The sequence below is a fragment of the Alligator sinensis genome, unplaced genomic scaffold, assembly GCF_000455745.1.
Source record: "Alligator sinensis unplaced genomic scaffold, ASM45574v1 scaffold861_1, whole genome shotgun sequence".
In the NCBI taxonomy this organism is placed as follows: domain Eukaryota; kingdom Metazoa; phylum Chordata; order Crocodylia; family Alligatoridae; genus Alligator; species Alligator sinensis.
In genome coordinates this window covers 302,810-314,654 of record NW_005842153.1, presented here as the reverse complement: position 1 = coordinate 314,654, position 11,845 = coordinate 302,810, and the positions used below count along the sequence as shown (strand labels likewise).

Sequence of the window (11,845 nt, the reverse complement as noted above, 5' to 3'; positions counted from 1 at the left end):
CTTTCCCTGGCAGTTTCTACTCCCTAGGAGCAGAGCTCCGAGGTGCTCTGCGACAGTGACAACTGCTAGTGAAGGCAGTGTTGATCAGCTGTAGGCTTTTTATTGCACAGATTCAAGCCACCACGCTGTTCTCAGTTCCAACAAATGTTTCTGATTTCCTAAGCATGAGATACTTTGCAAACTTTATTTTTCTTCTCCCCCATGAACAAATGCTGGCATGGCTATGATTCATCATACTTGTTATCTGATACCTGCCAGAACAAAGTGCTGACTGGCTTGGCAGCTGAAATGTTGGTAATAAAAGGTCCACAGGAGCAGGAGTTCTCATCAACTAAGGAACTATTTCATACCACAACTCTAGGCAAGTCTATTCAATACTCTTTGCATATATATGATTGCATGTTTCTATGACCACCCAGTTAAAAATACAGTCAGACCTTTGAGCCAGTCCATTTGTAAAACATCATTCTGGCATTGATTAAAAATATTCTGAGCCACAGTTCAGGATATACGCATTACATGCTCTTTAAAATGCTTTATCCCTTCACAGATATATCAGTCTATGAAGAAACCGAAATCTCTCTGGACTTACAGATTTGGGGCAATAGTTTAAAACAAACATTATAAGCAGGCTAATCAGACCTATAAAATAGTGCTTTTATGGGGCCAAAGTTTTTCTCAGACATGAATTCAACCCCACAGATGTCAACAGAGATGGACCACAGGGAGAATTTGTCTCCTGCGTTAGGACAAAAGGATTAGAAGCATATATTATATTTTCTCTCCCTCGCCACCAAAGTCACCATATAATATATTGATTATTCTTCTTTCTGAGGCTGCTTCTAATACAAAGGCATTTAGTGGCATCAAATGCCAAAATAAAATTCAACATCTCACATAGCACGCAGAATACTTGGCTTCCAAGAAACACTGTAGAGGGAGGGCATAGTTTCCTGTTAAAATATCTCAGTGATATGCCATGTCATCACATTGCCATTTCCTTAATTTAGAACACAGTGCCCCAACTGTTGTGTTCAAAGCTAACAATAACACTGGCTAATGGTTGCAATACATTCAGGCAGCTGTGAACTTAGAGGGATAACAATGAGGTAAGATGAACTAGGGTTCACAGCAAAGCACTTGATGACTCTAGCAGTCATTTAATATATTTAAGATGTGAATTATTTGATGGATAATCTCAAGTGGATCCCTAATGTCCTTTGATCCTTCTTACTTCCCTCTCCAGTCCATATTAATGTAGTTACCCGAGGCTTGTTGCTGGTAGGTGTCACGTTCTCACTGTCAGCACTGCTGTTGCTGCTGCTGGCATCTCTTATCGCTTCTGCATAGAGATTCTTCTTATAGAAGTTCTGACTTCTGCAAGAGAAGAAAAGCTCAGACAAATTAACTGCTGTTGGAAAAACAGATGTAGCTTTGCTTTTATGCTTTATTCCTTTGGTGAAGGGTAATATTTTGCAAATGTTTGCCAATGAAGGGATATATTTTGTTTTCTGTCAAACAGATCAATTTATACATTATTGCTAATTTCAAATTCATGATTAAATAAAAATGGAGTTCACAATAGTAGAATGTACTGAAAACAGGGAGTACAGAGGTAAATGTTTTGTACCAATGCAGCATGGATAGTGTGCTGTTTGTGGGTCTCATCAACAACCTGGAAGATGGGATGGAGGTCACTCTCAGCAAGTTTGCAGATGACAGAGTGACCTCAACAAATTGGAGGACTGGGCCAAAAGAAATCTTATGAGGTTCAATAAGGAAAATTGCAAAGTCCTGCACTTAAGATAAAACAATCTCATGCACTGGAACAGCCTGGGGGCTGACTGGCTAAGCAGTAGGTCTGCAAAAAAGAACCTGGGGGTTACAGTGGACAATAAGCTGAATATGAGCCAACAGTGTGCCCTTGTTGGGAACAAGGCTAATGGCATACTGGGCTGTATTAGTAGGAGCACTGCCAGCAGATCGAGGTAAGTAATTATTTCCCTCTATTTGGCACTGGTGAAGCCACATCTGAAAGACTATGTCCACTTTTGGGCATCTGCTACAGAAAGGATGTAGACAAATTGGAGAGTCCAGCAGAGGGTAATGAAAATGGTTAGGGGGCTGGGGCACATGACTTGTGAGGAGAGGCTGAGAGAACTGGGCTTATTTAGCCTGGAGAAGAGACAACTGAGGGGGGATTTGATAGCAGCCTTCAACTACCCGGAGGGTGGTTCCAAAGAGGATGGAGCTGAATTGTTCTCAGTGGTGGTAGATGACAGAACAAAGAGAAATTATCTCAAGTTGCAGAAGGGAAGTTTAAGTTATATATTAGGAAAGCCTCTCTCACTGGGAGGGTAGTAAAACACTGGAACTGGTTACCCAGAGAGGTTGTGGAACCTTGAAGGTTTTTAAGACCTGGCTGGACAACGCCTTGGCTTGGATGATCTAGTTGGGGATGGTCCTGCTCTGAGCAGGAGGTTGGACTGGATCACCTCCTGTGGTCCCTTCCAACCCTAATTTTCTATGATTCTATGCTTACAGAAGAAATAGAAAACTCTGATAAGGAAATGGAAGGGAACAGTTAAGATAGAAAAATTTGGTTGCTTACAATTTTGGCATTTTCCCCTTCATTAAGATATTCAGAGCTACCCATATGCAAATGTTATAACTGTGTCTTGTCACAGAAATTGTGCTTGCATCTCAGAAAAGCAAATCCAAATGTTATCCTGCACACTCATTTGAGTGTTTGCAGTTCTGAAAATCCATCTCTGCAATTATTGATATATGGTTATTCATAGAAAACTATGACTAACCTCTGAAAATCCTATAAGGAAAACAAATAATACAGAGTCCTCAAAATTCTAAGAACTAAAATTGGTGCAAGCCTAGCATGGATAATTATATAAGAGGAGAACTGTTTAATTCAAAAAAAGAGTCAACAATACTATTAAGAGGCAAAACTAGGATACAAATAAGCAGATCTAACTAGTCAGTTTCAAAGTTCAGACAAGCAGTTGTTTTAGCAGTTGGAAGCTAATTCTACAGTACAAGGCTGTAGATTAACATGGAGACAAGTCAAAAAAACATCCATAAGGGAGGGCTTGGGACTATAGGCTATATATAAATATATATGTGATAGACCACACTTACATCATCAACCATGTAAACTAATTTAATCATCATGTAATTCAGGATGTTTCCCAATTAGCTCTAGCAGAAACTGAGGCTGATTCTAACTGCCTTTGGTTAACTCTCCTGATGATGAAATTTAATAGTTGACCTATATCAAGGAAAATGAAAATGTCCCTCTTCATTTTCATCCTGAGTTTATATATGAATTAGATAAATGAACCATTCCAAGAATTGTCATATTTTGCTACATTTATATAAGTTAAATATGAAGCAAGAACTGGCTCCTGATGGAGATGAGAAAAACCCATCTCCACCATTGATAAGTACCTCCTGATCATAACTGCTGATCAGCATAGAGATAAAAAGGGAGGTTAAGTAGATGCATCTTGCACCTAATGATAAATGCCATCAAACCAGGTCTCTGTTATATCATCAAAGGAAGTTAATTAAAAAACTAAGGCCACTCCCCACTAGTGTTTGCTGAAGGCACCCAGGAGCTCAACCCTGGAAAGCTGTTGCATGCCCCAAGAGAGGATAGACATGCAAAAGTGAACCACTAAATTCTCTAGTCATGTCAACACTTTATAGCCACAGAATAATGCCATAATGTCTACATAATAATAGAGATCTCTATGTGTAACTTTGAGAAGAAGCAGGAAGAGTCAGGTGAGTGAGAATGGGCTATGAGCCACACACTTCTCAGTCCTAATTCTAGCTCTGCCAATGACTTGTTCTAGGACCTTAGCCAAGTCCCTTTTCTTGTGTATGCTTTAGTTTTTCCCCCTTTGGAAAAGAGGGATATTGTTTTCCAGCTTCACTAGGGGGACAGGAGGCTTATCCACCTCCTATCATGTTGGAAATGTAAAGAGCTATGGAGTATCATTGATCATAATTCTATTCTACTTGACTAGATCCACTGAACATATTGATCCCATATACCAGTTGTTGTAGTTTCTAGATTGTACATTTTTGGAATGAGCCAATATGGATATTCTAATTTAGGTTCTTGCAAGACTCCTATTAAACAAGAGATAAGTTTGCATCTGGGGAGGAAGGTCAGGGTGTCACCAGGTTAGTCAATATGTCTCAAAATATACTAGGGAATGAGCAAAAGTGAAATTGCAATTCCAATCCAAATATTGGTTTCCAGGCTCCAGTTAAATAGGGATTTCAGATCAGCAGTTTCATTTTGATCTAGTTAGGCTAGTAATAGTTGTAGTACAAATTCAGTCAAGCATGTAATTGAAAACTTGCTGTTGAGGTAAACAGTTATATTGATCAAAACCATTTGCTAAAGAAGAAAAGTAAATCAGGGCAAAATGACAAAAGGGATTTTAAGGAGATGAAGCTCAGCGAAAAAGAATAAGAAAAGAAGAGGCAGAAAATTATAGTGTGTGAATGGGCATTCTTATACCTTAAAGCCAGCTGTATATTTGGCTTTAGTTTCAATACACGATACATAAAGAATCTAAGAAGCCTGAGATTCGTATATTTATTCCATATACATCATTCAGCTGATTTGGCTTTTGAATCCCAAGTCAGGAGAACAGACCAACCTGCAATTAGCTTTAAATCCAGAGCTCCAAAATCAGTCAATAGAACATGAGAAATGTGGCAGCACTTCCAGCTCTGTGGCCTAATATGCTATGAACTGTTAAATAAGAATAAAGAATATTATAGTAACTTCCATGGCTATTTGAGCCTAATGGATACTGATCTTTAAAAAATGAGTAGGAAGGTACATTTCCTTTCTTCTAGTATATGCAGCAGGAAGTTGTCTTGATTTAGCTGCTGGATATTTTTCTTCAAGTACTGACACAGGGCACAATTAAACCTTAGCCTTAGAGAGGAGTTGGCAGAGGAGGTCCTTGAATTTCAGGGATTTGCATGAGGATTCCCTTACCTAGAGGCCTAATACCATGAGGTGATGAGCAGAGGCATAACCAGGCAATTCTGCACCCTGGGCAGTAGTGGTGCATGAGATAGCAGCCAGCCAACACCTCCAGCAACTGCTATTTTTGCACCCCCGACTTAGTTACGCAATTGGTGCTGAAGACAGTCAGCTCCTAATAATATCAGGGGAACCTGAGTGTGATCAGTATGCCACAACATTGGGTCTTCCTATCATACACGGGAAGAGCATATTTATAAATAAGAGCTAGATCATAAGGAATCTTTCCACCAAGAGAAAGCTCACTCATGTCCATTCCTTAGTGTCATGGAAAATCCATGGAAGAATTTTGCCACAGGCACACTCTATGCTCGTGTTACTGATATTGCTGCTTTTAATATCTGGAAAGTTGCTGCAGCTATCACTGAACAGCCTTGGTGGCAAAAGAAGAATGAATCTTTTTTCCATTGCTAAGAAGTCCTCCAGCATAACTCCTCAGACGCAACAACAAGCTAAAGGATTGCTGTCAGAGAAGAGGTAAAGCCCTCCCAATTGCTTTACAGAACTGGAGTACTTAAGAAGAACACTAGAAAATATATGCATTAAAGACATGATTCCTGAACTCTCTCATCAATACAAATTATGGATCCTTTTCAAACCTAACAGGTTCTAGTTTCCATCTCCCTAGACACGTGCAGCTCTCATTAACACCAGTGTGAGTACCACAAACAACGGAGATGCCTAATATTTGTGAGTAATTCATAGACTAAATTATTTAGAAGAAAAAATAGCTAGGGTGCTACACCAATTTATGCCTGGTGATGACTGGCCAATATACTTTACCATTAATAATATGCAAAAGCTGGTAGCGGTTTCTTGGTACGTAAGTTTGGGATGGGAAGTTTTACCTGTAACAGTAGGCACAAAGAGATCCCAGGAAGAGCAGCAGGAGCAGCACAACTATGCAAACTGTAACTGTGATGTTCCGCATCTTCATTTGCTCCACATGTTGCTTCTCCCACCACTCCAAGTCACTGAACTGACAGCGTTCTCCCACATAACCTGCCACACAGCTGTCAAAGGCAAATGAGATTACTGACTAATGACAGAAAAGGAAAATGTCATTGTTTTAGTCACCTTTCGTATTGATTCATCAATCCTGAGGGAAATGGCCTGTAGAATTTAACAGGCACAACACAAAAAAGGTTCTACAGAAACTGCTGTAAACCTCCCTATAGAATTGAATAATGAATGGGATCTCTTTACAACAGAATGTCCCCCGTGGCTTTCCAATTAGCATCTACCAAACAGGAAGTTCAACTTAAAGTTTTGCAAACTAGACAAGGCAATAAGAACATGTTGAATAATTTAATTAAAGAACACTGACAACCAGATTCATTGTGAAACTTGATTTTTGGTTCAAGACAATGGAGAAAGAAGAAACGAGGCATTGCAGAAGCTCTGATAGAACTAACTTTGGGCCTTTCCTTAGTTTTAACCGACAATTTTTGGTTTGCTTTTTAAGACACCCCTTCAGTGTTGTGAAAACAGACACAAAAATACATTCCTAGCATCTGAAAACAAAAATTATAGAAATAGACAAATAAAAGGGAATCTCACCAGTCTGGTTTCATTGTCCAAACTGTGTGATATGCAAAAAAAAAGGAAGAAAGCAATACAAACAGTGAAAGGGAAATTGGATTCTTAGAATTATTTCAATGTTAATGATGTAGCATTGAGTCCTACTCTGCAAACTTAAATGACTAGTGTTACTAGAGTCATATAAGTGAAGTGAAGAGGATTTGGCCTGTAGCACCTGATCTGAAATTGTCCTAAAAACATGTACTAAATCCATGCACTTTGTTTCTGTCAAAAAATATGACAAGTGTATGGTCAGAACTAGAAAATACCAAAATGTTTTCAATGTAGAATCACAATATATTCTGTATAAGCCAAACAAATCTCTTTGAACCATGAGCACTTTTATCAAATTAAAATGTTTGGTATGTTACTGCTAAATAACACATTTCTCCACAACTGTTTTTATATTTCATACTACCATTGTCCTATGTGAATGAATACTGCCATCTAGTGTGCAAAAAATAATCATTAAAAATAAACTCTGCCAGATGATATATGGAGAGAGGTAACATTACTCTGAAGTCAGTCAGAAGGTAAGGCAGAGGGATGCCTTATAAACTAATAGTTGAGCACAGTGGAACTTGAATTCATTAAATGCATCCCATTTTGTTTTGCAGTTTTGAAGAACATGTACATTGCAGGTATTTCACTGTATGGCGAACTCTGGATAAAATCCAAACTAAACCCAATGAAAAGTGAAATTTCTTTAATAAATCTAATAGAAATCCCTAGAAGGAGAAAATATAGCTCTGAAGGATTTTTCACTTCTGTAACAAAATAAAAGCAAATATCAGTTATGAATACACATATCTGATATTGTTGCATCTTCCTTTATAGTTCCATGCAGCATGTTCAAAATGGGCCAGAGTACAAGACATTCACTTCATAGGATACAATTCAGGGTACTAAAAAAAAAAACACCTTTCCTTTTTCTTATTTTAACCTTGTAGTACCCAAAAGTGGTCCAGAGGGGTACAGCCTGCCCCTCTCTGCTAACACAGAGAATGTCTGTCAGCTGAGCAAAAGGAGGGTTTCAGATTAAAAGGGTCATCCAGGAAAAGCCTGGTCCAGAGCCCAAATCCATGAAGTTCCCTGTATGACCACTCAGAGGGGTGTCTGGAGAGCAGCAAAGGGAGGTGTCAAAGGAGGGATAATAAGAGAACAAAAGATCCTTCTGTGGATGGACCTTCTGACACTTCACTCCAAGGGTTATGCTAGGGCTGTAGAAGCTACTTCTGACATTATGAGAGGTTCTTCCACTGCTGCATAGCCACTTACCCATCTCCCCTGCCCCACACAGACACACACACATCTCCTCACAGATCATCTGAAACTCTTGTGTGAACTGAATAAAGGTCAGACTAAGACAACAATTGCAATGATCAGTAATGCACAGAACATATAAAGTAAAATATTTTATTGCTTGTTAACAGCCGGAAACAGAATCGGGGTTAGAAGAGACTTCAAACGTCATGTTGTCCAACTCCCAAGTGCACATGGCAATATCTGCTATTCATTCATATAGATGAAACAAAGGCCTGTACTTACTTGCATGCATAATCTTGTAGATCTGAAACATAAATACAGATTCCCCCATGGAGACAGTAGGACTCGTGTGACGATGGGCAGCCTATAAATTCATCCTGCGCAGTGGGAGTGGCAATACCCCTGGTACTAGAAGTAGAAGGCACTGGTGATTCTGAAATACAGGATTTACATGCATGCATATCTTGGGGATTGGTTAAACTGACAAAATGGCTTGCTACAAGCCCTCAGGAAACAAGCAGGACACTCATCTCAGTTAAGAGATTGTGATTTGAACGTAACACATGATAAAGATAGAACTGTAGTTTACGGTGCTGTTTTGTTACCTTAACATAGCCCTGTCAAACACCACTGAGCAAGATTTAAGAGGTAAGGGCCATTGGATGAGATACCACACTTTATAGATGCTATTAGGTTTACTTTGATCCCTCTCAAATAACAGAGTATATTGATGTGTATATGGCTAGGGACAGAAATTACACATTATCCAGTATAAGTGATTGGAAACCAGTTCAAATCTGTAACACACTAGAATTTCAGAACACATAAACTACTTTCAAAATGGCTGTAACTAATTTAAGATAAACCTGGATGGAAGTAGGCTCAAACATATCTGATTTAGGTTAAATCAGTTTATTGAAATTCTGTCCCAGATCCACTCTACATTCAAGTTAACGCACAGTCCCCCAGAATCCCAGGATGCTTTGCACCTTCCTGCAAACCCCACCTTGCAGGGTGGGCAGGCTAGCCTTAGCCAGAGCTGTTTGCTCCAGCCAAGGAGGGAAGCATGCTCTAGCACCCTTCAGCTTCTGGCCTGGACCACTGCAGGCATGTGGCTGCATTTCTGAAATCAAAAGTGAATGTTCACTTGCTTATCGGTTCAATCCACGCAGCTTAAACAAACCTGTGAAAATTGAATTGATTCAGCCTTGGACTTTTTGACTGTCTGTACTTAGCCCATATGTATAAATAACAGATTCATTTGGGTGGATGGTTGTACTTCCACGTACATGTGGAAGACATACTAGCTGCATCTGTGTCAATATACCTTGGATCTCTGGTTCCAGAAAATTAAGTCAGGCAACTGGGGAAATTAAATCACCATACAGTCATGTTCCACCAGAAACAGTCACAGAGGGACCTACAGTTACTATAATGAACTTCCATCATGAATGATGTCTTGAAGTTAGACAAACTCCACCAGGGTGGCTGTGTGTTTCACACCTAAGGGACTCATCCTACCAATTTTCACAGGAAAGCTACATTTCTTTCTCAAGTAAATCTATACTAGAGTCAAAAGTATCACTGGAGCTTGCATACCTGAGCTTTTTTTAAGATACAAAGCATCAATAATAGTATAGTTGTGGCAAGGCAGAGCTCTATGTGGTTCAACCACTCAAGTATCTACTTGCAGGGTTACCTTAGCAGTCCACATTAAGTTTCCTGTTACACTTGTAACAGGATAGGCTGACCAGTTTAAAGCCAGCTCAGATAAGTCTACATAAGCTGTGATCACACCTACACTGCCAGGACTACAATTCTGGGTTCATTTACTATGTGAAGATTATTTTTCTATGGAAGGTGTTGTAGTAGTGATATAATAAATTTAGGCATTGCCCAGGCAGCTGCATAGTTTGTCAAGCACTTGTGAATATGGCGCGTCTTGTAAAACACAGATCTGCACCCATGCTGCCAGAGAACTGGTTTTAATATATTTTTGTGTCTTTTCTCCTCACCTACATTCATTTCGTAACATATACATATGGAGATCGCACTTGTATTTTAATGTAGGTGTAAGGGTATGATTGGGTAGCATTATATAGCTCTACTTCAGCACAGGTACTTGATAACATCTACGACTTAGTATAGGGTTTTTGCAATGCGGTCTGTAGTAGCAGTGATGATTTTTTTTTAAATTGAAAGTAGTCATGGCATAGAACATACATGGAAAGAAACAACTTATTTCTACATTTGGGCTCCATGTGTGATTAAAAAGGGTGACAAAAATATTAACAGTCAATAAGCATGTAAAATAGCAGGTTAGAACATACCAACATATTAGAGCAAATTGACAATTTGTAGTCTTTAAAACACTATTCCTAAATCAGATGTTATTTCAAGTCAAAGTTTCTCAGTTACAGCTGAAAGATTAAATCCCTGAAGGAGGGGATGAGATCTTGCACTGTATCCTACATTAAAACTTTCATTCAGGTCACTGTAGGCATAGACTTTTGAGAGTTTTACACAATTTTTTCTGGCATACCAGCAAAATGGCTGTAGAGTGCCAACACAAAAACAATGAATCATTTAGTTCCATATTTTTCAAAACAGCTCAGCTCTCATTTACCCAGCTATATAAGGGTCACATATTAGGAAGTGTTCAGCTTTTATCGGCTCCCTTTGTGAAATGTATGGCCAGATTTTCTGAACAATTTAGCAGCCAAGACACAGAGCTCTTCTGAAAATCTGGCCACTTATATTGGTAAATTAATGGGAACAGAGCTCACATGAAAATCTGGCCAAGAAACTCTGCTTGTTCTGGGGGGCAGGGATGGCAGCTAAAATGATATGCCAGACTTTTGCAGGCCTTCTGCAGAAGGTCAAAAACCGCGGATAGCATGAAAAGTGACTCAGCACAGTGAATCTCAGCTGACCTCAGAAAAGGGGCATAGTGTTACCCCTAAAAAGACTACAGACAGCATTAGTTACACATTATTAAAATTAGAGAATAGAAATAAGATCTGATCATCAGCACTGATGGTTTCAAACAAAAGGAATCAAATCCCAGGCTTTGTGAAACCTGGTCTCCTCAGCCCATCTCTGCAGGGGAATGTGCAGTTTGCAAAACAGCAGCATCCAGAACCAATCCAATTAGATTCACTTGCTGCCTGATGTATTATTATTCAGCAATTTTTGAATTTCCCAGTGCAACTAATCTGTCTGAGCACTCAATTTTCCTTCATCAAGAACCACATTATTTGTCTCATTTACTAGCTTTACTCACCAGTACAGTCAGCCCCAGTTCCAAACAACCCATTGGTGCAAATGCAGGTGTAGTTTCCTTCAGTGTTTATGCAGATAGTATTTTCCCCACAGGTGTGGATCCCCAGCTTGCATTCATCAATATCTGTTACCCAAACAGGTTGCGATTAGAAGAATGAATGCCTCAAAAAATCAGTCTAACAGCCTCAGCTTTACAGCTTCCTACCACCAGGAAAAATGCTCCAGTTTTCCTCCATAAACTACCTTTAGCAGTGAGTGGAATGAAATAGCTGGAAGTGTGAGGTAGCTAGGTAATCACACCTTTGCCTGCACCTTCAGTGAAGTGCTGAAGGAGGGATTCTCTTCCACAACGGGAAAAAAGAAGCAGCATCTCCCTTAAAGGTAATGGACCAAGACAAGAAGAGAGGCAGGAGAAGACTTTAAAGTGCAGTCTATACAAGAATGTTTTCTCTTAATATTTTCCATCACTGCTATGCCTATTCCACCTTCACCAGTGATCGTTAGTAACAACTGGAGTACTAGGGTAGAGAAGCCATTGGTGTTGTAAACCTGTGTTGTCCAGACCTTGTCTAATCCAGTTAAACAGGATGCTTTTACATGTGCTTTGGGAGTGGGAGTGGGAGTGGGAGT

General features: G+C 39.4%; 1 protein-coding gene across 1 annotated transcript in view; it reads right to left on the bottom strand.

The window, feature by feature from the left end:
• The window catches only part of EGF (epidermal growth factor), a 98,335-nt gene that overhangs the window by 11,217 nt on the left and 75,273 nt on the right, over positions 1 to 11,845 (bottom strand). Inside the window, exons 20-23 of the mRNA XM_025206356.1 lie at positions 11,217 to 11,339; positions 8,216 to 8,366; positions 5,935 to 6,099; positions 1,266 to 1,377 (exon numbers count right to left, since the gene is read on the bottom strand). Coding sequence (XP_025062141.1) covers positions 1,266 to 1,377; positions 5,935 to 6,099; positions 8,216 to 8,366; positions 11,217 to 11,339 — 551 coding nt within the window. The remainder of the gene's footprint in view (positions 1 to 1,265; positions 1,378 to 5,934; positions 6,100 to 8,215; positions 8,367 to 11,216; positions 11,340 to 11,845) is intronic.